The sequence below is a fragment of the Jaculus jaculus genome, chromosome 1 (genome assembly GCF_020740685.1).
Source record: "Jaculus jaculus isolate mJacJac1 chromosome 1, mJacJac1.mat.Y.cur, whole genome shotgun sequence".
In the NCBI taxonomy this organism is placed as follows: domain Eukaryota; kingdom Metazoa; phylum Chordata; class Mammalia; order Rodentia; family Dipodidae; genus Jaculus; species Jaculus jaculus.
Window position 1 is genome coordinate 34,901,487 of NC_059102.1, and position 25,207 is coordinate 34,926,693.

Below are 25,207 nucleotides of genomic sequence, written 5' to 3' on the forward strand. Positions count from 1 at the left end.
TGTATCTGGATTTACATGGGTGCTTGGGAATCAAACCTGGGTCCTTAGGCTTTGTAGGCAAATGCCTTAACTACTGAGCCATCTCTCCAGCCTCAATTAACAATATTTTTAAGTGAAATTCAGTGTCATGAGAAAATGTTCAACACATGTTGTGTTCCTACACATACCTTCAAGGTAACAGCATTCAAATCTTATGCCTATATTATATTTACAAGGATGCATAGAATAAAATGCATTTAAGATTAGCAGTGATCTAGTCATCAGGGAAATGCAGATTAAAACTACATTGATATTCCATCTCACTCCTGTCAGATTGGCCACCATCATGAAAACAAAAGATCATAAATGTTGGCAGGGATGTGGAAAAAAAGGAACCCTTCTACACTGCTGGTGGGAATGCAATCTAGTCCAGCCATTGTGGAAATCAGTGTGGAGGGTCCTAAAACAGCTAAAGATTGATCTTCCATATGACCCAGCTATAGCACTCCTAGGCATATATCCTAAGGAATCATCTCATTTCTTTAAAAGTACGTGCTCAACCATGTTTATTGCTGCTCAATTTATAACAGCTGGGAAATGGAACCAGCCTAGATGTCCCTCAACTGATGAGTGGATAATGAAGATGTGGCACATTTATACAATGGAGTTCTACTCAGCGTTAAATAAAAATGAAGTTATGAAATTTGCAGAAAAATGGATGGATCTGGAAAGGATTATACTAAGTGAGGTAACCCAGGCCCAGAAAGCCAAGTGCCACATGTTCTCCCTCATATGTGGATCCTAGCTACAGATGATTGGGCTTCTGCGTGAGAAGGAAAATACTTAGTAGCAGAGGCCAGTAAGTTATAAAGGAGATATAAAGGGAAGAGAAAGGAAGGGAGGAGGGTACTTAATAGGTTGATATTGTATATATGTAAGTACAATGATTGTGATGGGGAGGTAATATGATGGATAATGGAATTTCAAAGGGGAAAGTGCGGTGGGGGGTGAGGGTATTACCATGGGATATTTTTTATAATTATGGAAAATGTTAGTAAAAATTGTGAAAAGAAAAAAAATAAAACAAAAAAAAGATTAGCAGTGATCATCTCTGGATGATATTACAGGTGGTCTCAACTTGTTCAATATTATATACAATGTTCAAGTATTGTCATATTTGGAAATTAAATAGCTGTGATGAGCCGGCAGGGGTAGCTCTGATACTTGAGGCCCAGTTTGAGCCCACGCTCAGAGATTCCTTTTTAGTTCAGAGGCCATCATGAGAGTTAATTTCATCACATGGACGTCACCCGGGCAGTAGGTTTGCTTATCACCTCCTTGTACCAAGACTTTGGGTGACTGGTTACCTCCTTGTGGGGTCAAGCTGGGGAGACATATGGGTGAAATGTGTGACTAGTGTAAGCAGAGCCTCCCTAAGAACAGCAGCTGCCAGTGGGTCAGAGGAAGCAGAGTGAACGGCCAGGAAGTGTGAAGTTAAGGAAGGGAAGATGAACAGAAACAGCATTGAGATGAGCTTTAGAGGTAGGCAAAACGAAGCACAGCTACCGTGCCAGACACATGCCAGTGCATCTTAGGTAACTCTCATATAATCTTATGGGGTAGGTAAGATTTTTTTAATATTTGAAATTTATTTATTTATTTGAGAAAGAGAGAGAGAATCAGGTAGATAGACAGAGAGAGAAAGAGAGAGAAAGAGAGAGAGAGAGAGGGAGGGAGGAAGGGAGGGAGGGAGAATGGGCAAACCAGGGCTCTAGCTACTGCAAAGGAACTCTAGATACATGCGCCACCATGCGTATCTGGCTTGTGAGGATCCTGAGGAATCAAACCTGGGTCCTTAGGCTTTGAAGGTGTACAAAGAAGCAAGTAGTCTGGCTTCAAAGGCAAGTGCCTTAACCTCTAAGTCATCTCTCCTGCCCAAGAATTAAAAAAAAAAAAAAAAATTTTCGAGGTAGGGTCTCACTCTAGGCCAGGCTGACCTGGAATTCACTATGGAGTCTCAGGGTGGCCTTGAACTCACCGCAGTCCTCCTACCTCTACCTCCCGAGTGCTGGGATTAAAGGCATGTACCACCACGCCCAGCTCCCAAGATTTTTTTTTTAATTTTTAAATTTTTATTAACATTTTCCATGATTATAAAAAAATATCCCATGGTAATTCCTTCCCTCCCCACCCCCACACTTTCCCCTTTGAAATTCCATTCTCCATCATATTACCTCCCCATTACAATCTCCCAAAATTTTTTTAAATTATAAAATGAATAAATTGGGAATCGGAGCGATAGATCCTTCTGGAATCAGGCTTCAGGACCTGTGACAGAACAAATTCTCCTTTACTGCTTCCTCCAGCTGAATCACACAGACCACAAAGGTGCTTTTCCTGCCATGGCCATCGGGTGGCAGCAGGACCCTATGCCCCACCTTGGGCCCCATGGAGACTCCTGAAAGAAACGCAGGCAGGCCAGGAGAGCTGTCTACTCAGAGGTCCAGTGGGACACCACTTCTCTCCCTAGCTCCTTCTGTTACTTCCCCCTTTTTCTTCTGGGTAAGTAAACGCTCAGGTCTGGTCCTGCCAACAGGCCCTCACTTCCTGGGATGGGTCATTCCCGAAGCCTGGTAGCCTTCTGTGAGGAGCTGGGTCCTCTGAGAAGCAGACACCAGACTGCACCAGCTGCAAGGCCTTCAGTGAGGATGCAGCTGTGAGAAGACACAGGGTGGCTGGGCTCACAAGGGCCATCAGCTGTGATGTGCACATATGTCCCTGAGATTGGGTGAATGGCTATGGTGCAGTCTAAACCAGGGTGGGCAAGGCCTTCAGGGTACCAAAATAAGACATCACGGGAGTCCTGTGTCTCCCAGGAACAGACTTGCTACCATCCATGATTAGCCTTTCTGCTTCTGAACTGGGCCCTGTCATGGGAAGTGCAGACCCAGCTGAACACTTTGGTCAGTGACTCTCCATGTAGTTGGAGCTCTGTGAGGCCTTCCTCTCCTTTTGACCTCCGTGCTTTTCTTTGGACAAGGGGTGGACTCAGCTCTTGGGAGTCTCTTCCAAGTTCCATGCCTGTTCCCCACCTCTGAGGGAAATTCATCCCTCACCTCTCACTTCCTGTGCTGACTTCAAGTCTGTTCTCAGCAACAGGAGCATAAACTTGCTGGATGGGATCTTGTTTCTGCTCCCCTGGACTAATGCTGATACAGTCAGTACCCAAGCCAGCCCTAGCTCTTCCAGCCTCTGCTTTGATTCTTTCTTGCTTACAATCATCAGGCTAATGGGATTACCTGTCTGTTGATTTTCACTCCTGACCCAGGCGCCAGCTTGCCCTGGCAGAAAGCTGGTTGGCCAACATCAGTCCTGATGACCCTGTTTCTTAGGTGAAGTTATGTTCCTGTTAGGTGAAGTTATGGTCCTGGACAAGGCCAATCTAAGTAACTGGGCAGCTGTAACTTTGCCAGGAGACCCAGAGAGTTAAGTAGCTAATGGGCATCATTTTATTTAAAAGAAAAAAAAAGTTGAGGGCTGGAGGGATGGCTTAGCAGTTAAGGCGTTTGTCTGCAGAGCCAAAGGACCCAGGTTTGACTCCCCAGGGCCCATGTTAGCCAGATGCACAAGGAGGCTCACATGTCTGGAGTTCTTTCACGGTGGCTGGAGGCCCTGGCACGCCCATTCTCATTCTCTTTCTCTCTTCCTCTTTTTCTGTCAAATAAAAATAAAATATTTAAAAACAATTTTTAAGAAAGTTGATATTTGTCTGAAGCAGAACTTTCTGAGTAGAATGATAGGTGAGAATGCTGGGTGCCTGGCTTGCCCTGGGAGCTCACAGATCATAAGCCACCTTGGTCTTCTGAGTCTTCTCCTGAGGGTGCAAGCGTGGCAGTGGTGCTAACAGGTCACTGAACATGAGGTCGGGATGTGGTTCCTTTGCCCCTGTTGGTCCTCAGGGGACCAAAGAGGAAGAATGCAGTCTGCTCCCTGCTTTAACAGAGGACATGGGGAAACCAAGGATTCTGCAAGAGTGTGTCTATGCCAGATGGCATTGCAAATCCAAAGTCCCCATGGGAAGAGAGAAGGAAATAATACTGGCTTTGAAAGGGGGTCCAGCCAAGCCCTGGGGGGAGGGAGCAGCAGAGGCAAGCCTGGAAACTCACCAGGATCATACTCACTTTCACCTTGTATGCCAAAGGCAGCCCTGAGGGCTTGGGAGGGTGTTCCCTTTTCCCCCTCGCACAGGGAAAGGTGGAAAGGAGGCAGAGGTGGGAAGGGGACGGAAAGAAGACTGCTGTAGTCGGCCTAATGGGCCTTTCAAACTGACCTTTGCCCAGGGGTCAGGGCCACAGTTTTCGGGTGTCTGCAGCCTGGAGTGGGTCCACGCACTACATGGACTTCAAGAAGCAGGGGCTAGTGAGGATCCTTGCAGCGTTCTACATAGCATTATGTTCTGTGTTTGGAAGGAACTGTGCACCTGAGAAAGTCCACAATGCATACACTTATAAGATGTTAGGTTCTTCCAGGCGTGGTGGCGCACGCCTTTAATCCCAGCACTCGGGAGGCAGAGGTAGGAGGATCGCCGTGAGTTCAAGGCCACCCTGAGACTCCATAGTGAATCCCAGGTCAGCATGAGCTAGAGTGAGACCCAATCTTGAAAAAACAAAAACAAAACAACAACAAAAAAAGATGTTAGGTTCTGGGACCTTCTTCCCACCACAGCATCCCCAACCCCAGCAACTTTCCAAGGCTTACAAAATAGGAGTAACGTGTATATACCCATTGTTAGATTATCAGAGCACTTTAACACAGCGCACATATGCTGAAACTGAAAAATACTGCTCCGTCATTCTATCTCAGGCCCATTTTCTTATGCTGCCCAATTCCAAGGTTTGCTCTATTGAGAAGCCCCCCCCCCCCCATCTCTTCCCTGAATGCCTACCCTACTCAGTACAGCATGCTGATGTGCTGTACCATCAGCTGCTGGCCTGCGTAGTATGCTATTGTGCCTTATCCTGTTTCTCTTGGAAATCTGTGAGCTCCCCAGGGTGGCATCAGAGGTTGGCTCAGTTCTCCTGTACAGAGAAGAACATTGACTTCCTGCTGGGCACAGGGTAGACTCAGTCTGTGCTCAGCCCCCACCTCCCCCCCCCCGGGGGGGGTGCCTTGGCGAAGAGGGACAGATTGGGAGAATCTCAGATTCCTGGCTGGGAAGTGCTAGGGTTGGGGAAGAAGATTGGGTTAGGTCATGGCCAGCTGCCCTCTGGACCTTGTAGCACTGCTGTGGCCAGCTCAGTTGTGAGTCAGTGCAAAGCAAGGGTGACATCAGTACAGCGAGGTTACTGTAGGGTGCAGGAAGGCAGAGAGAGTGGGCTGGCTGCCCGTGTTCCTGTGGCACCCGAGGCTAGACGAACCCAGAAAAGGCACCTTGCCTAGGAAGCAGCTCCAGAGGGACAGTGGGTGGAGAGGAACAAGAGTGATCCTGGGGGGCAGGAATGTCTGGGTTCTAGTTTTCACACTTAAGGTAGAGAGGGACACACTGGGTCAGGACTCTGGAGGACAGCCAGCACCTTCTTCTCATAGCTTGGCCTCTGTGAGAAGCTAATAGACGTGCCTCTTTGACCACAAATGACATAGAAACCTTTTGTGTCCCCTCTGGCTCAGAAGCTGAGTCAAGGTCAAAAAAGGAGATTCCAGCCAGGCATGGTGGCACACGCCTTTAATCCCAGCACTCGGGAGGCAGGAGTGGGAGGATTGCTGTGAGTTCTAGGCAACCCAGAGACTACATAGTGAATTCCAGGTCAGCCTGAGTTGGAGTGAGAACTTACCTCAAAAATAAATAAATAAATAAATAAGCAGATTCCATTCCGTAGGATAACTAGGGTTTTTTGTTGTTGTTGTTGTTTCTTTTGTTTTTGGAAGCAGGATGTCTGTCTAGCTCAGGCTGGCCTCAAGCTCATAGCATTCGTCCTTCCTTAGCCTCCTGAGTGCTGGAATGGGTGGGAGCCACCATACTGGCTGTCATAGGTTAACTTGTTGTAGACCCCAGATCTGTTTCAGCCTGTTGTCTGTGTATCTGTCCCACATGGAAGACTCAGGAACAGGGCTGGCTGGACTACCCAGGATGGAGGGAGTGGCTTGGGTCTGGGAAGAGCCCTTCTAGCAGGGTCAGGTCTAGCACTGGCCCGTCCTGAGACCTTTGTCCCCCAGGTCTTGGCTTATCCAAGCTGCCAGCCCTTGATCACACACTCTATTCCTGAGACATCAGGTGTCCCAATCATACCCACTCTGGTTTGCTGAGCTAAGACCAGGTCCCAGAGAGAGTGATCATAGCCTGGTAGAGGCTGAGCCCCTGGCCCACATACAGGTGATGCAAACATGACACTGCACACTTGTGTATGTGTGTGTGTATGTATGTATGTAATACACACTTGTGTGTACACACATACACCAGTTTGTATTTGACCAAGGAGAGGCGGGTGGAGAAGGTCCAGTGGGAGCAGGAGGTATGGGACAGCTCTGTGCATCATGTGGACAGACACAATGGGCTGGAAATGTTCACTGGTCTCTATCATAAGGACCACACAGCATTAGAGTGGAGTCACCAACTGTCTAGCCTGGGGCCAAGAAGGAGCTGGGTGCTGGGGGTTCTGGTCTGTTCCTTGGCTCTGTTCTTAACTGTCCCCTAGTCTTCTCCACCGCCAGCCCCTGGGATTTCACACTACGGTGTTCTCCATGAAGTCTTCTCCCAGGCTGGTCTGGCCTGGGAGTGTCTGCTATCCTGGGCTGAGCTCCATCAGCTGGACACATGGAAATTTTTTTTTTTCCCAATTGCCATGAATCCCTCCCAGATCTCTTTCTCAGAGCCCAGAGCACCATGGGCTCTGGGCTAAATGAGTAAGCTCTGGAAGGTAGGGCCCCCACTGCTGTTTCACACCATCTCCTCCAGAAACCAACAGTGCCCAGACAGGCTGAAAAGGCCAGACCAGCCTGGGCCAAGAAAGGCAGAATCCACTCACACCATCTTTCCTGCTATCTGCTGCCTGGGACTCTGCTTGGACCTGGAAAAACCCACTGCTTCGGAGGACTCTGTCTCTTCCCTTGGGCCAGAGGACTGGTGGTGGCTGACCTGGGACAAAACAAGGACTGGCTTACATCCCTCTCTCCCCACAGCACCTTGGGTCATGGGAAATACTGAAGGACCTAGAGTTACCAGGGCAGTTTCTGCAGCGCTAACCTCTTGTCCCAATGCCATGAGGCCATGCGTAGTGTGGATGGAGAGAGACGTGAAGCTCATTGCATAACAGTATTTCAGCATGCTTGTTTGTTTGGGCAAGGTGACAATCTCAGCATCTGCAATGGCTAGCATGTAAAAGAAGATATTTTTTGTTTTGATTTTCCTGCATGTGTGTATGCATGTGTAGAGTATGATTGGTGTATTTTGCGTGGTGCATGCATGAGTGTGCTGTGTGAGCGCATGCGCAGGTTAGGAGAACTAGACAGAGTCTCTCCCTCAACCCACAGCTGCTGTTATAGGTCAGCATGATTAGATGTTTATATGATTATAGGTCCCCATGATTTTCCAGTCACTCTGCTGCCTTGGACTGGGGATAGAGACATACGTGGCCATACCCAGATATTTAGGTGGGCTTGGGAGTGTTAAACTGGAGTGGTATCAGGTCTTCCCCAAAGCCTTTATACTTAAATGGCAAGTGCTTTTAACCACTGAGTCATGCCCTCATCCCAAAGAAAATATCTAAGGGTTTGGGAGATAACACAGTGGGTAAAGTTCTTGCCTCACAAACATGAGGACCTGAGTTCAGTTCCTTAGCACCCACATAAAAGCTAGGCATGGTGGTCCATGTCTTTAATCCCAGCACTGGGAGAGAGAGAACAGGAAGATCCCTGAGGCTTGTTGTCTAGCAGGCCAGCCAAATTGGTGAATTTCATGTTTGGTGAGAGACCCTGTCTCAAAAAATAAGGTGGGAAGCAGGTGTGGTATTTCCTGTCTATAGCCGTAGCAGTTTAGAGGCTGAGGTAACAGGATCATTGTGAGTTGTAGGCCAGTCTGGGGCTACAGAATGATTTCCAGGTCAGCCTATGCTAGTGTGAGACCTGCCTCAACAAACAAACAAGTAAACATACACACACACTCACACACACAAGTAAGTTGCAGAGTGATTGAGAAAGATATTTGACATAGACCTCTGGCTTCCAAATGCATATGAACACGTATGCACCCACAAGCTTAAAAACATGCATAAACACCACACACACACACACACACACACACACACACACACGTATATATATATGTTTTAGGGCCAGGTGTGTTGGCGCACCCTTTTTAATCCCAGCACTCGGGAGGCAGAGGTAGGAGGAGACTATGAGTTCGCGGCCACCATGAGACTACAGAGTGAATTCCAGGTCAACCTGGGCTAGAGAGACTCTACCTTAAAAAACCAAAAAAAATAAAAATATTTTGTGCTGAAGAGATGATGATGGTTCAGTGGATAAAGGTGCTCTTGTAAAGCCTAACAGCATGGGTTCAATTCCCCAGTACCCACATAAAGCCAGATGCAGAAAGCAGCACGTGTGTCTGGGGTTCGTTTACAGTGTCAGGAGACCCTTGCATGCCCATATTCTCTCTCTCAATCATAAAAACAGAGAGAGTATAGATGTATCAGGACTTCTTGCTGCTGTAAAAGAACTCCAGAGCTATGCACCACTTTGTGTATCTGGCTTTATGTGGGCACTGGAGACTCGATCCTGGGCCAGCAGGCTTTGCAAGCAAGCATGTTTCACTGCTGAGCCATCCCTCATGCCCTATATTTTTACATGTTTTTCTTTTTCTTTTTTGTTCTATTTTTGTTCTAAATTCTTCATGTTAATAAAGGAGAATAGGGTGGTGGAGCTTGTCAGATGGTTTAGCAGTTAAAGGTCCTTGCTTGCAAAGCCTGGTAGTCTGGATTCAATTCCCCAGTACCCATGGAAAGCCAGATGCACAAAGTGACACATGTGCTTGGTGTTCTCTTGCAGTGGCATGAGGCTCTGGCCCACCCATTTTCCCTCTCTCAAATAAATAAATGTTTCAAAAAATAGTAAAAAAAAAAAAAAAAAAAGAGAGAGAATAGAGTGCTGGGTGAAACTGACACATCATTTAACTCTAAATTATGACCTAGGCAAATTCATGTCAGTAGTAGTGACAATTAACAAGAATGTGGATGAGGCTGGGTGTGGTGGTTCATGCCTTTAATCCCAGTACTTGAAAAGGCAACCAGAGAATGTTTGTTTGTTTATTTTGGTTTCCAGGCTGACCTGGAATTCACTATGTAGTCTCAGGTTGGCCTTGAACTCAAGGCTATCCTTCTTCTTCTGCCTCCTGAGTGCTGGGATTAAAGGCGTGCATCATCATGCCTGATCCGGAGAATGTTTCCCAAACATAGATTTGTACTTCCACCCCTGTTTTGAATATGATCAAATCTTTGCCTGAAGACTCAGACCCAGGAACACTTGAGGAGGACTGAATGAATGAACACATTGATTTCTAAGGCTTCTTGCCTTAGGCACCGTATTTACTTAAGATGGCTAACTGGGATCCGTTTTTTTCTTGTGTGTGTGTGTGATCTTTTCAGTTTCTTGAAACTTCCAAACTGCCAAGCTACCTACCTGTACCTCTGTTTGCACTGGAGTGTTTCCATCACCAATCGCCATCTTTTCACAAGCATCCTCTCGTCCTTCTAGGCTAAAGTTCATCAGCTGGAATGTAAATTAGGTTGTAAACAAATATTGATCACCTACCTATTTATAACTTCTAACTTGTTATTGGCCAAATAATTCCTGCTACAATGCTCATACTTCTCTCATAATATTATTCCTATTATCTAGTCATATTTTGTGTGCAGCTGGGAGCTCCTGAAGTTTAAAAGTAATAGGTTTCATAGTTATAGGCATTGATAAGCACAGGATGAACCAGTCCTCATCTGATCTTGGTTATCAGCAGTGTCCTTTTCTTTCTGAAACTCACTCTCCTAACTCAGCGCTTTGCTGGACTCCCCAGCACAGCAGCCTGTCTTTGAGAGAAACAGAGGATTGTTCTACATTGTTGTCTTGGCAGGCCTTCTCTTGCTATAGCTGACAGAAAATGAACGCCATGATGGCTGACCTAGGTAACGTCCCCAGACATGGGGATAATACTGCGGGGCTATGGGCCAGACAGGGCGGGGTCCAGTGTCCCTGGCTCTTCAGATATGCTTTATTTTTTTTTTTAATTTTTAAAGTTTTTTTTTAAAATTTGTTTAGTTTTTTATTTATTAGAGAGAGAGAGACAGAGAGAGAGAGAGAGAGAATAGGTATGTCTGGGCCCTCAGCCACTGCAAATGAAGTCCAGACACACGTGCCACCTTGTGTATCTGGTTTATGTGGGTCCTGGGGAATCAAACCTGGGTCCCCTGGCTTTGCAGGCAAGCGCCTTATCCACTAAGCTATCTCTCTGGCCCTTTTCAGATATTCTTGATGAAGTTCAGGGTCTGGAGAAAACAAGAGTTAAATATATGTATACAGAAGGAACCTTGGTCCCAAATATAGAGCCATCTTTAGCTGCAACTAAAGATATACCCCAAAAGAAATCCTGAATCTTCTGTCTGGAGGAGTGCAATACATATAGTTCTACCTCCCCCACCAAGTTCATATGCGAAAACATAATCGTTCTTATGGTAGTATTTGGAGGGGGAGGGCTGGGAGGTGATTGGGATGGCATTGATCCCAGACTCAAAGCTCACTTCTTCCCCATGTGAAGACAGAGAAGGGGTGGGGAGTCTGGAGTAATGGCTCAGCAGTTACAGGCACTTGCTTACAAATCCTGATGACCCAGGTTCGATTCCCTAACATCCACATAAAGCCAGATGCACAAAGCAGCACATGTGTCTGGAGTTTGTTTGCAGTGTCAGTAGGTCCTGGCACTGCGACCAATTCTCTCTCAGATAGATAGATAGATGACTGATAGATAGATAGATAATAAAAACAAAAAAACAGGCACTTATGAACCAGAGGCTACCCTCAATAGACACCAAATTGGCTGGTGCTTTGATTTAAATGTCCAGTGTCTAGAACTACAGGAATAGGTTTTTGTTGTTTAAAAAAAAAAATACAAACCAAACTGGGCGTGGTGGCTCACGCCTTTAATCCCAGCACTTGGGAGGCAGAGGTAGGATGATCACCAATCACCATGAGTTCAAGGCTACCCTGAGACTACTTAGTGAATTCTGGATCAGTCTAGGGCTAGAGTGAGACCTTACCTCAAAAAAACAAACAAAACAAAACAACAACAACAAAAAAAACTGCCAGCATGCCTTTGAGGCCAAGGTAAGGATTGCTGAGAGTTCAAGGGCAGCCTGAGACTACAAACAAAAAAACCCTACTCTATAGATCTTCGTTGTAATGGCATGAATGGACTGGGCATAGATCGACAACTGGTAAAGCGACTTGTAAGCAGATCAGACTTGTGGAGAGAACCCACTTGTAGACCTCCAATCCACACCCCGAGTTTCTGAGTCATCACTAGCTCAGTGGTCCATCACTGAGAACACCTGGTCTTTTCAGCACGACACTGGCCAGGGAACTGGGCCTGGAATGGAGGAGTCTGGTCACTAGCCAGGGTGTGGCTATGTACCTGAGACCAGAGGGCAGAGCTTTATCCTTCTCCCTGGCAATGCCAGGTACCTTGCTTCCTGAGAAGCCAATCACTGCCCGGAACTCTCTATCAACTCCTCTTTTTCTGAAGAGGTCTGGAGAAAACAAGAGTCAAATAGATGTGCATGTGCAACAGGGAGACCTGGGCATGGGAACCAACTAGATGAACACATATCCCACCTGGATTCCCATAGGCCAGGTAAGACCGAGCTATGAACCTGAGATCTGAGACCAAATCACCTCATGTCCTGGGGCAACCGGGTGCCCAGCAGGGGGTAAAAGCTTGGCACTATTCTCAGTTTTGAGCTCAATTCCTAGCTTGATTACTTACTAGCTGGTGTGGCCATAGGAAAGTTATTTGATTTCTCCATCTCCCACTTTCCAACTCTTCAAAGTGGAGTACCCAAGGCTCAGAGTCACAAGTGAGAGGGTTCAAACAAAATGACTCTAGTAGCCGGGCGTGATGGTACACGCCTTTAGTTCCAGCACTCGGGAGGCAGAGGTACGAGGATCACCTTGAGTTCGAGGCCACCCTGAGACTACACAGTGAATTCCAGGTCAACCTGTGCTAGAGTGAATGAGACTCTACCTTGAAAAACAAAACAAAACAAACAAAACAAGACTTGTGATTAGCTAGCAGCAGGCTCACTCGCTCTCAGATTCTTACACCATAGGCAGGTCCTCTCTCCTGCTGCTGGGCAAATAAATCTGTCTTTGTGTTCGGTTTCTTTCCTCAAATTCCAACCTGACAATCTAAGAATCTTCCAAACGTCCCGCGGCCGTGCGGGCGGCGAGGGAACGTGAACTTGATTGGGCTCTGGCTCGCTGGTGGAGGCGGACCTGCAGCCCGTGACCAATGGGCGAGCGCGGTGTGGGATCTCCGACTGCTCCGGACACCCGAGACCGCGCGGGTCTGGGGTTAGCATCCCGGGCTGGTGGGCGGGGCAGGACCATTGTTCGCAGGGGCCCGAGCTGCGGGCGCGCTCCGGCCCGTCTCCCGCGTGGAAGCCGGTTTTTTCTTGCTCGCGCCTGGCAGTGGGAGGGAGGGGAGCGGGAGGACAGAACGGAGTTATATTCACCGCGGTGGCTTCCTTACTGTTCCCGGTGCAATCTCCCCAGTGCACGTTCACTGTGCGCCCCGGGACAGTTCTCCTGGGCTCGTACCCAACCCATACTGCCAGACCATGTCCTCTACCTCTTCCAGAAAGAAGTCTCCCGAGAAGCTCCGAAGCCGCAGGTTGAGGGCACGAAGCCCAACTCAGGGAAGAAAAGCAAAGGAGAAAAAGGAGGGAGGGGAGAGCGAGGAGCAGGCGGCAGAGGGAACAGCAGATTGCTCCGAGCCAATGGCACGGCAGGACGAGGTGGCACCAAATTCCCTTTGGCCAATGACGACAGAGTTTACAGTGCATTTGCATTCCCCCCCGAGGCAGGGGCTGGAGCGGCGCGGTGTTGGTGTCTTCAGCATCCTTTCTCCTTGGCTGCGTCCTCCGTGCTCGGCTTGCCTCTCGGTCCCCTCCCCTCCCTCTCCCGCCCTCCCCTCCACGCGTGGCTGCCTTGGGCAGCCAGCCCTGTGCACTTTGCCCTTCGCTGGCAGCGGATAAAAAGGGGTCTGAGGAAATACGGGGCCCGGCCATCTATCGCCAGCCCTACCCTTTAAATTCTCAGCACGAGGAGATCCGCACCGACCGGAGTCGGGCTCGACATCCATCCAGCGTGCGAGACGCCGCTTTCCCAGCGCTGTTCCACCCAGCGCCTGGCACCAGTGGGCTCCGGAACCGAAGTCCATTCGAGGTCCCAGGAACGCCAAGTCCCCGCTCGGCAGGCTCAGCTCTGGGCAAGTGGTCGCAGCCGCCGAGAGCCACGATGCCCGCGCACATGCTGCAGGAGGTGAGCGCTCCCAGCACAGGCCCCTGCCCGCAGCGCCCCGGCCACCGCTGGGACACTAGGTGACTGGGGACCGAGAGAGTTGAGAATTCTAGGAACAACCTGGCCACCTTTCTCGAATTCTACTGCTGTTAGTTGGTTAGGGATGTGAATTGTAATCTGGGCTGTTGATTCCCTAACTTTTATGAATTAAACTTTAAATGGAAAACGCTGGCCGTGTCGGTACCTTTATAAGTACATGCGGGGTTTTCTTTGTGTGTTGTTGCTAGGGGGGGTTCGAGAGACTCACCACCCCCTTCCCCTTACTGCCCCTTCACCTTGAGGGGCAGTGGGTCTGTGCAGTTCCTGGAGACCACCCGTTCTTCTGTCGGAATTCTCCCAGCTCTCACGTACCCCGGAGGTTGGCGCAGGGTCTGGGCCCCCACTTCCTCCCACCCCCTTCCCCACCCGGCTGCATCACTGAAGGAGTGAAGTGCCCCAGCTCCTCCCCACAGGTTTGCTGTCCTGACGCCCCACTTCCTCTTTTTACAGATCTCCGGTTCCTACACGACCACCACCACCATCACAGCGCCTCCCCCTGAGGGCCTACAGAATGGAAGACAAAACTTGGAAAAGACTGCACACCACTTAGAGGAAGACATTCGCCCTGAGATGAAGGAGGATATATACGACCCCAGCTACCAAGATGCGAAGGGCCCCCCGCCCAAGCTGGAGTACGTCTGGAGAAACATCATCCTCATGGCCCTGCTGCACGTGGGAGCCCTGTATGGAATCACGCTGGTTCCCTCCTGCAAGTACCACACCTGGATCTGGGGTAAGCAGCTCCCCTTGGCCTGAGCCAGTCAGTACCCCGGGTTTCTCCCTGCTCTTTACTGAGGTGGGCTCTGGTCCAGGGCAGCAGCCTCACGGGCTGGACTGGAAACAGCTTGAGTGTGGGATTGGGACGCGGGAGTGTGGGTTTTGAGGGTCCTTTAACTTGTATGCTCAGTAGGTGCGCAAGAGGCTTGGAGGGGTAGACCAGTGACACAGAGGCAACTGTCTCTGAACAAGCTTTCCTGTGTGAGTCACTTGCTTGGTTTACCTGTCACAAGAGAACTCACCCTACCTGGGGGACATGGGAACCAGGTGTAGTCCAGGGTCCTCATGAGCTATATGTTGAGCCCAGTCAGGGAGCAGAGCCAGGAGAGGCTCGTTGATGAAAAGAGAGGAACAACCGGAGGTTATCACAAAACTATTTGATCCTGACCCTGGCCAGACCAGACTGGTGTGCCTGGAGGAAGATGAAGCAGGCTTCTGTAAAGACCAAGGGCACAGGCCAGTGACTGTGCTACTCTGGGTAGCTCTCCAGGGTGGAGCACATGCCAGCCAACAAAATATTCGTAGAATGAAAAGGTCGCAGCAATGTTTTGTGTTCCGCTCTCTAGCCACTAGCTTCTGTCCCTTAGCCATCCCTCCTTGGCAGACAGGCCAGAGAATAGCAGCCCTGGTTTTTACACTGGATATTGAGGGAGACAGTTACCACTGTCCCTGACCAGCCCTCGGGGATCCACGAGTGGGGGCTGGTGGCAGGGCCGCCACCTCTAACTCCCTGGTTTGAATCAGGAAGAGAGAGCAAGAGGTTCTGTAGACCCAGAGATACTGAGAGTTCCCTCAGGAATTGTGAGGATCCCTCTCCGGAAGACAGCAGGGCGTTTTCTGCGGGTGCTTTCTGGCCGCTCTCTCTTGGAGGGTAGTGGTGTGGAAGGGCTGGTTGGCCAGGTCTTAACTGTCCTTGCCCCAGGTCTCTTAGGACTTAATAAGTGGTGAGATATGGTCCTGGGAGCTTTATCTGGAAGGTTCTCCAGGTGTCCTAAGGAAATGCAACTCAGAAGATCCTTTTTCTCAGGGCCACAGTTTTGCCAGGTGGGGACAGCACAGTTTCATGGGGATTAGGAGGGTCATGGTCCTTAGGTTAGTTGTATGTGCCTCTAGCCTTTCTCCCGAGATGGCTATTTTGAGAGCCTTCAGCCTCTTTGCAGTTTCTTGAAGAGCCCTCAGGACTGAAGAGACATCTCTGATAACACCGAAGGCCAAAGGGCAAAGCCCCTCCGGCCCACACCTTGGAACTAGCAGATGTTACTTAACCACTATTGTGGACAGTAAAGTCCCTCTCCTGACAGGGAAGAGGTCTAAGTGCTTTGAACCATCTACTTGACTCAATGAGAAATTTGGGGAAAATAAGTCCCAGTGTATCCAGGTTCTTCTTTTTTTTTTTTTTAATTATTTATTTGCTTATGAGAGAGAGAGAATGGATATGCCAGGGCCTCCAGCCACTGCAAACAAACTCCAGATGCATGTGCCACTTGGTATATCTGGCTTATGTGGGTACTGGGGATTGGACCTGGGTCCTTAGGCTTCCTTCATAGGCAAGCACCTTAACTGCTAAGCCATCTCTCCAGTCCCCCATGTCCAGGTTCTTATCTACCCTAATTTCCCTTTTTGAGGTGCCATCAACATGACCCGGAGGGAACACACCAGAGCCATCTGTAACATGAAACTAACATGAATGCTGTCTTGGAGCTCAGCCGAGGGCTTTTATTTTGCCCCAAACATTTTTCTCCCCTCCTATGATTGTGCACCACTGGGGTTTCTGCAGGTACACTTGTAGTCAGATCCAGTACTTAGGAAATCAATCATCCCATGACCCAAGGCACCAGCGCTATGGCTCTTCAAGGGATCCTGTAAGAAAGAGGCTGCTTAGAAAACTTCTATCTGTGTTGCAGAAGGACATAGGACAATTTGTACAATCTGTGGTGTCTCCCCACTGCTACAACTCAGTAGCATCTGAGGACCCATTGTTTCCTTCTGCTCCCTAGGAGTGAAACATTGTTGACAGTCTCCCAAGGCCTCAGCTCCAGCATTCTAGTGCTAGCCATCAGAGAAGAGCAGAGTGCCCCCGTACTTGCCTCCACATTGGAGATCATATTGCATACCTCCTAGGTCTGCAGGCCTAAGAAATGAAGTGGGACAATGCTTGGTGCTAAGTTGCCAGTGTTGAGCATCTTCTGCGAAGTCTAGAATTAGCATCGATCCTGTCCAGACTGACAGTAACCCAGCAAAGGAGAGACATGGGAGCTGGGCACAGCTCTTGAGAAGTGGATGGTAGAGTGGATAGAGTTGGAATGTGAACTCCTTTTGTCTTTTTTTTTTTTTTTTTGAGGTAAGGTCTCACTCTAGCCCAGGCTGACCTGAAATTCACCATGTAGTCTCAGGGTGGCCTTGAACTCATGGATGGCGATCCTCTGACCTCTGCCTCCTGAGTGCTGGGATTAAAGGCGTGCACCACCACACCTGGCATGAACTCCTTTTTTTTTTTCAAGGTAGGGTCTCACTCTAGTCCAGGCTGACCTGGAATTCACTATGTAGTCTCAGGGTGGCCTCAAACTTAGGTGATCCTCCTACTTCTGCCTCCTGAGTGCTGGGATTAAAGACATGTGCCACCACACCCGACATGAACTCCTTTTTAACAGGAAACATAGTTTCAAACTCTTGGCTCGAGTTTTACTAGCTGTATAACCCTGCTTATACCTAACCTCCCTGAGTATCTATTTTCTTAGTGTCATCATACACCTTCTCCATTCACATGTGAAAACATGCAAGTACTAATGTCATAGTGTCATAGTAGATATTAGCGTTCAGGGCTGGCTGTTGCTCATATGGCACAGGCTCTGCTATAATGTTGGAATGCTGTTGTATCAGTTCCCTCATTTAAATAACTTAGGGCTCCTCCAATTGGTCAGTGCCTAGATGGGTCTATCTGCTATTTTCATAATACCCTTGCTTGTGGTCCTAGAGTAGTTTGCAGCCCTGAACACAGAGGAGTAGGTCAGATGAAGGTTAAAGGAACTGGCCCCTAAGAAGTAGCTCCGGGAGACCAGCAGGTGACAGGTGGCGCAGTAGTGATGGCCTGTTTCCTCCTCCAGTGTTGCTGCCCCTTTATTTATTACCTGGGAGACCTTCTTAGATGGCTCCATTCTTAGGTGGCGAGGCTTTGGAGGTGATGCCACTCTTTTCCAGTAGTAAAAGCTGCTAGGCCTCAGAGACAGGCTTCCCGTGGCTTTTAGTGAGAAGCAGATTCTTCTAAAGAAGACATAAGCTGGCTTCGGGAGAGCCTCCTTGACACATTTCCTTTCATGAAACTGGCCTGTGAGTGACTCCCCCGCTGTCTTGTCCTGCAGCATATTTCTGCTATGTATTCAGTGCCCTGGGCATCACGGCCGGGGCTCATCGCCTGTGGAGCCACCGAACTTACAAAGCACGGCTGCCCCTGCGGGTCTTCCTCATCCTCGCCAACACCATGGCTTTCCAGGTAAGAGGCCCGGCGCCCCTCAGCTCCGTGTCTCCACCCTGTTGGTAGAGTAGAGGAGATGGGCACCCAGAGAGTTATTAAGACAGCCATTTTCCTTTCCAGTCTCCTGTGGCCTCTTGAGGTGGCAAGTGCAGGCTCGGTGTTAGGTCCGTGCACCATGGGATGATCACTGAGAAGGGAAATGGGAGGTAAAGAGAACAGGCTGTCCGGGTATAAAGTCATTTTTGGTCCTAAGGCTCCTGTAGGTGCTGCATAGCCTGGATTTTGTGGCCATGTCTGGCCTTTGATTTCTGGACAAGAGACTCATGTTTTACTGTCACCGTGACACCACAGTGGGGTTGAGGTGGAATGTCTTAGAGTCAGGAACTCTTACGTAATAATGAGAGATACACTGGCTTTGCTGGCCACTGTGCTAAGAACTTGACCTAGGTTAACCCATTATGTACTAACAGCTAAGGGCATTGAATTGTTAACAGGTTGAGTAGATCAACTTTTTGTTCTATCTGAGGCTTCTGTGAAAGTAGGTTTATGATAGAGTGAGGGGAGTTGGGGAAGGAGGCTCGTATCTCTTAGGCTGTAATAATAAGCATAGGGTAGCTTATGGTGTGGGACTAATCTTGCAACAAGAGTGACACAAGAAATCAAATTTGTCTCATTTCTTGGTAATATCTGAGGTGTTCCCTACATGTGATTAATCATTACTGCCCTGATAATCTGGTCTTTAGAGCCCTTGATGTCCTTGTGGGGCAAAGGCAAGAAAGAGATAATGGGAAATTTTTGGAGATAAGAGCCCCAGACAAACCCAGAGGTCCTTTGGAAATATGTTTATGCTTGTGAGTTACATGTTGGCCTTGTTGGGTTGGGTGACCTATCACTTGCAAAAGCATGGGGATGGAACTATGTGAATCTTTACCAAAAGGCAGTACCCTGGATCCAAGGCCACATGCTTCATACTCTGTGCCAAAGGATCAGGCACTCACGAGGACCCTGTCATTCCTCTGAGAGCTGCAGCTTCCTTTTCCTGTGAGACTCTGGGCACTGTGATCCTTCCTGTCTCCCTGTCACACACTGTAGGAAAGCCACGGTGTTATTCCTGGGGCTGTTAAGTTGCTTTTCCACATCAGCTTCAGAGCAAGTGTGCAGAAGAGGGCAGTGCTCTATCCCTCCTTTAAAACTTCCTGAGGTTGGCCTGACCATCCTGGGTCCTTATAGATGTTTGGGCACCAGAATTCTCCCAAGAGGACACTCTTCTCAGACCTGAGCTCCTCTTCTCTCTCTCTCTCCAGAATGATGTGTACGAGTGGGCCCGAGATCACCGCGCCCACCACAAGTTCTCAGACACCCACGCTGATCCTCACAATTCCCGTCGGGGCTTTTTCTTCTCCCACGTGGGTTGGCTGCTCGTGCGCAAACACCCAGCCGTCAAAGAGAAGGGCGCTTTGCTGGACATGTCTGACCTAAAAGCCGAGAAGCTGGTGATGTTCCAGCGGAGGTGAGTGAAGGGAGGATGTTGCTGGGGAGGTGGCCCTGTGAACATGGAGTTTGGGGACCCCACCTTTTCCTCTCAGGACCTGTTAAATAATAAATAGCTGAATGATTTATGAGGGTAGTAAGTTAAACATCATTTAAATCAGACTCATAGCCATAGTTCATTGCTCTGTTATTTGTCTGAGCCATCTTAAATGCAACAAATGTTCACTTACCTAGGCTAGTCTTCAAGGAGTTTTCAGCCTATTTGAGGTTGGTGGGATGAGCCCCCAATTACCATGAAACAAGGCAGAAAAATATAATGTGCACCGTGATAACATAAGGTGGAAACATAGCTCACTGGGAAGCACAAGAAATTTATTAGCAAAGCAGTAGCAGAATTCAACCTGGTGACACAGACTGTCCCAAGTATGGGTGAGCAGGGGAGATGTGGAGTGAGCTAATGCTTGGAGTATATTCCTACAACATAGTCTCTCTCTTAGAAGTATACTGCGATGCAGGGAAAAGACTGCAAAGATTGACTGCCCTTCCTGTGCATCACAACATGGGCCAAAGTAACCACAGAACCAGAGAAGTAAGGGACAGGGACACAAGTTAGACAGTATGGAGGACCAGGCTAAGGAAACTGGCCAAAATGAAAGAGGCTGGAAGACTCTCTTAGTGTATCTATCTTCTAAGGAATGAGACAATGACACTGCTCAAGAGATTTTATACCACATTCCCTCTTGCTAATATCTCCTTCACCTCCATCTTCATAGCGTAGGAGAAAAGAGCCCTGCCTAGTTGGAGTGGGCAGTCCAGTAGGCAAGAGTCCTCTCTCCATGGACTCTGTGTGGTCTCTCAATGCAGGTACTACATACCTGGTCTCCTGCTGATGTGCTTCATCCTGCCCACACTGGTGCCCTGGTACTTCTGGGGTGAAACTTTTCAACACAGCTTGTTTGTTGCCACTTTCCTGAGATACGCTGTGGTGCTCAATGCCACCTGGCTGGTGAACAGTGCTGCCCACCTCTATGGATATCGCCCTTATGACAAGAACATTCAATCTCGGGAGAATATCCTGGTTTCGATGGGAGCTGTTGGTAAGTCATGAGTCCAGGAAGCCAGAGTGACCTGTTTTAATGAGTACTGTGTAGCTCAGGTTTTCTACTATAAACTGAGGGGGAAATGTATTGGGAAACACTTAGGAAAATCAGGTAACAAGTATGTAAGATGGAAAGGCAAAAATAATTCGGCTTTGGGGGATTTTCTGGTATACAACAATTTCCAGATGCTGCCTTTGGTGAGCCTCTTTGAGTTTTCCCTTTTCTGGCAGGTCTGCCGGTCTTAGGCCAGGAATTGCATTAATATAACATTAGGGTTATCAGTTGGCCTTTATGCCTAATCATTTACATCTAGCCATGCTATGTATGTAAAATAACTATAACTTAGTTCAGTAATCTTCAGCTACACCACACTTGTCATATTTTAATTTCCCCATTATATTTGGATATGCAGTTCTTTTAAGTATGGTATGAACCATATCATTTAGTGATGTCAAGTGAAGAGCATAATTACAGCTCCCCCCACCCCAAAGATAGGGTCTCACTCTAGCAGCTCGGGCTGACCTCGTTTACTGTGTTGTCTCAAGGTGGCCTCAAACTCATGGTGATCCTCCTACTTCTGCCTCTGGAGTGCTGGGACTAAAGGTGTGTGCCACTACGCCCAGCCAAATCTGATATTTTCATAGCCACCGAGTAAGCTGGACTGAGTCACGTGTGTATCATATTGTGAATGGAGCTAGAGATCCCACCCCCTTCCTTGCAACCATCAGTTCAAAGTGGCCTCCAATGTCTTTCTTTGTCCCAGCTGTTACTTATGTCTCCAAATCCGTTCTCATCTTACCCTCTGCTCTCCTCCAACTGCTTCCAACCATCTTAATCTTTTTCTTCTTGAGTTACCTCTTTTACCGTCAGTTGCTTTTGTTCTCTCTGACGAAGCTAGCCCATCCCCAGAGCTTTCTTGGGCTGTCTGCTGCCGCTCCAGCTGTCACTCATTGACCTCTTCTCCCTTTGTCTCTCCCTTGCCTGCGTATCTGACTCCACATTAAATGTCCGACCTAGAAGCCTGGGGAGTGCTCACTCAAGCCTCACAGAGTGCGAGTGTGGAAACTAGCAACCCTTGTTTGGGTCCCGCCATGCACAATCGAGGGTACAGAGGAAGTCCATACTGCAAGATGCTCTGGGTGGCAGTTTGCTTGGCATAATTCCTTCCCTTTCTTGTTACTTATATTATTGTTGATATTTAGCCTGGGGATGTTTTATTCTCAAATCCTTAGCTATTCTTTATTCCAACCTGATAAGAGTCAGTATTGTTAGTGTTGGAATCAATTCAGAATAAGAGTCCTGCCATGATCTGGCAAACACATGACCCATTATTTATAGAAGTTGTCCTGGATCTAGAATTTATGTGTTTTTCTCTATCAAAATGCTCATCTTGAGAATTGTTAGAATATCTGATAGTGGAGGGAGTATCTAAATGATATCAAAGTGGTTCTATTTTATTAGCACCTCCGCTAGCTTAGAGCCAAAGCTTGGAGGATTAGTGGACAGAGAAGCCCTCAATGAGGGACTGAATGTCTGCTCCTGACTGGCCTTTCCTTTAACTTTTGGCGGCTACTGTTTATCCTTTTGGAACCTGCTAGCCTTACTGAGAGAGCATCACTGAGCTACTTACTTACTCAGTACCTTTGGAAGAAACACACATGAAATCTTTGGATGTTCCTTTTCCCTCATAAACAGAGACACTTATACACAGATGTAGGTTCTTGGGCCTGTGTTTACTGAGGCTGTGGCATTTCCAGTGCAAAACCCTTTCTCAGAAGAACCAGCTTCTCTATCTCTTTCATTCTAAAATTTTATTTATTTGAAAGAATGAGAGAATGGGCATGCAGGACCTTCAGCCGCAACAAACTCCATACGCATCTACTACCTTGTGCATCTGGCTTACATGAGTCCTGGGGACTTGAGCCTGGGACCTTTGGCTTTGCATACAAGTGCCTTAACTGCTAAGCCATCTCCAACCCTGTTTGTGTTCTTTAAAGAAGGAGAGAAGACTCAGAGTGGGCATAAGTGTGGCTCTAAGTCACTGTAAATGAACTCCAGATGCATGTGCCACCACATGCATCTGGCTTATGTAGGTTCTGGAGAATTGAACCTGAGTTCTTAGGCTTTGTAGGCAAATGCCTTAACTGCTAAGCCATCCCTCCAGCTCCCCTCTCCCCTTTTTTTTTTTTTTTTTTTTTTTTTGAGGTAGGGTCTCACTCTAGCCAAGAATGACCTGGAATTCACTATGTCTCAAGCTAGCTTTGAACTCACAGTGATCCTCTTTCCTCAACCTCCCAGATGCTGGGGTTAAAGGCATATGCCACCATGTCCTGCCCAGCTTCTCTTTTATCCTTTGAGAGAAACTTTCTCTGACAAAGACTCTTAGACAGCTATAGATGAGTAGAGCTTCCCAATTCATTGCTTAAAAATTCCTTTGAGGGCTGGAGAGATGGCTCAGTGGTTAAGGTGTTTGCCTGCAAAGCCTCATGACCCAAGTTCAATTTCCCAGTAAGCCAGATGCACAAGGTGGTATGTGCATCTGTAGTTCATTTGCAGAGGCTAGAGGCCCTGGTATGCCCACATTCTCTCTCTGCCTCTCTTTCTCTCTAAAATAAAATAAATAATTTAAAAAAATTCCTTTGAGGGCATCTGTTCACTTGAGTGGGAGGCAGTGAGTTCTTCAATAGCAGCAGGTTTAGAGGTACCCGCTAGGGAAGAGGTGTGCGGAGAGGAGGCAGCCATCCACGGAGCCCCTAACTGCTCTCCTTCTTCCGTTCCAGGGGAGGGCTTCCACAACTACCACCACGCCTTCCCCTATGACTACTCCGCCAGTGAGTACCGCTGGCACATCAACTTCACCACCTTCTTCATCGACTGCATGGCGGCCATCGGCCTGGCTTACGACCGGAAGAAGGTATCCAAGGCCTCCATCTTGGCCAGGATTAAAAGAACTGGAGATGGAAGCCACAAGAGTAGCTGAGTTTGGGGCTCCTGGGTTCCTGTTCCAAAAGCCAGCTGGGCAGAAGCTTAATGTTCTATTGATTAACTACTGAATAATGCTATCAGGATGCTACAGATGATGACTTTAACCCATTCCAGTACAGTATTCATTTTAAATGGGAAAGCTTTGATAACTTTTTGAGGTAAATACATATTTTAATTAGTTAGGTTTAACCATTCCAACATATGTATTTCCAAACATACATGACAAACACATACAATTTTATGTCCATTAAAAAATTTTTGAATATTCTAAACAAAGTATTAAAAGCCAACAAGTTTGCTATTATGCTAAGCAGACATGCTTATTTCTTCTCTATTTCCATTGTACTTTGCTTTATTACCTTCCGTTTCTTTTTTTTTTTTTTCTCATTGCCTCCCAGGCAAATAGCTAGTCTTGGTTGGGGTGGAGGAGATGGCTCAGTGGTTAAAGGCACTTGCTTGCAAATAGCTGGTCAACCATTGGTCTGTGTCCACCTTCCAAAGTCTAGACAACATTTCTGGCATCTGAAATACTGATCTTTGACCCAGATAGCTCTTCCCTTGATCTGTTCTGAACTTGAAGGTAGGTGGCTTAAAGTCATGAGAGATGTAACAAACAAAACCTTCCTGGATGTTCTGTGCTAATGACCTCTTCAGCACAGCCTTTACTACACGGAATGGGAAAATATCTTTATTTGACATGCAGCTTGTAAAGCAAGTAGATCATCAGGAAAGACGAGTTAGCATGCAGGGTATGGTTTATAAGTAAGGATGGGATGGGAGTAGGAGAAGAAAGCTCTTGGGGTGATCAGACCCAGCTGCCTACCTAGCAAAGACTTCATCAAGGGACTCTACACAGCAAGCCTCCTTCCTGTGAGCCATAGAGCTTTGAGAGACTAGAACACAACAGCAAATCCATGGCTGAGAATAAAGGGGAAGCAGTGTTAGAAGTGGTCTGTGGTGAGGGAGGTTAGCAACAAGATTTGTTCATAGAAAAAGTCTTAAAGTTCAATGTGTCTAGAATTGGTGAATACAGCAGCCAAGTTTTGAGACTACAGTAGTAAACTGCTTACCCAGGTGTCATCTGTCCTGCTGTTCTCAGGATGTCAGTCACTCCTCTCATAGTAACAGGATCTCTATGGTATGTCCAATCATCCCAAATTTGACAGATTTTAGTAAGTGGAGCTCTTGTCAAACAAAACTATGTAGCCGTAAGACATTCTGAGCTGGAAATGTAGCTCCATTGTTAGTAGGTTTGTCTAGCATGTACAAAGCCTTGTGTTTGATTCCCAGCACTTGGGAACTGGAAGCAGGAGAATCAAAATTTTAAGGCCGGCCGGGCATGGTGGCACATGTCTTTAATCCCAGCACTTGGGAGGCAGAGGTAGGAGGATCACCATGAGTTCGAGGACACCCTGAGATACATAGTGAACTCCAGGTCAGCTTGGACTAGAGTGAGACTCTTACTTCGAAAAACAAAAACAAACAACAAAAAAAGTTGAAGACCATCTTCTGCTAACTAGATGAATGAGACTCTGTCTTAAGAACAACAAAAAAAGATCTTTGCTTAAAACATGAAAATATACATTTTGAAAAAAGTAATACTAAGGAAAATTAAAGGACAGGAGGAATTATCTTGAAATAAGTGGTTGATGCTAAGCGGTAAATTTCCATTGAAACTTTTTGGGGACACATTGTTAAGGCATTTAGAAGCTACTAGTTTGATGTTAACTCCAGATTTCTCCTT

General features: G+C 47.6%; 1 protein-coding gene across 1 annotated transcript; it reads left to right on the forward strand.

The window, feature by feature from the left end:
* Positions 1-13,124: 13,124 nt before the first annotated feature.
* LOC101617706 (acyl-CoA desaturase 1) lies at positions 13,125-23,776 on the forward strand. The gene is made up of 6 exons (XM_004659450.2): positions 13,125-13,560; positions 14,089-14,371; positions 17,775-17,905; positions 19,192-19,397; positions 20,243-20,475; positions 23,259-23,776. The coding sequence occupies exons 1-6, from the start codon at positions 13,537-13,539 to the stop codon at positions 23,456-23,458; spliced, it is 1,077 nt and encodes a 358-aa protein (XP_004659507.2). The 5' UTR covers positions 13,125-13,536; the 3' UTR covers positions 23,459-23,776.
* The last annotated feature ends 1,431 nt before the right edge of the window (positions 23,777-25,207 follow it).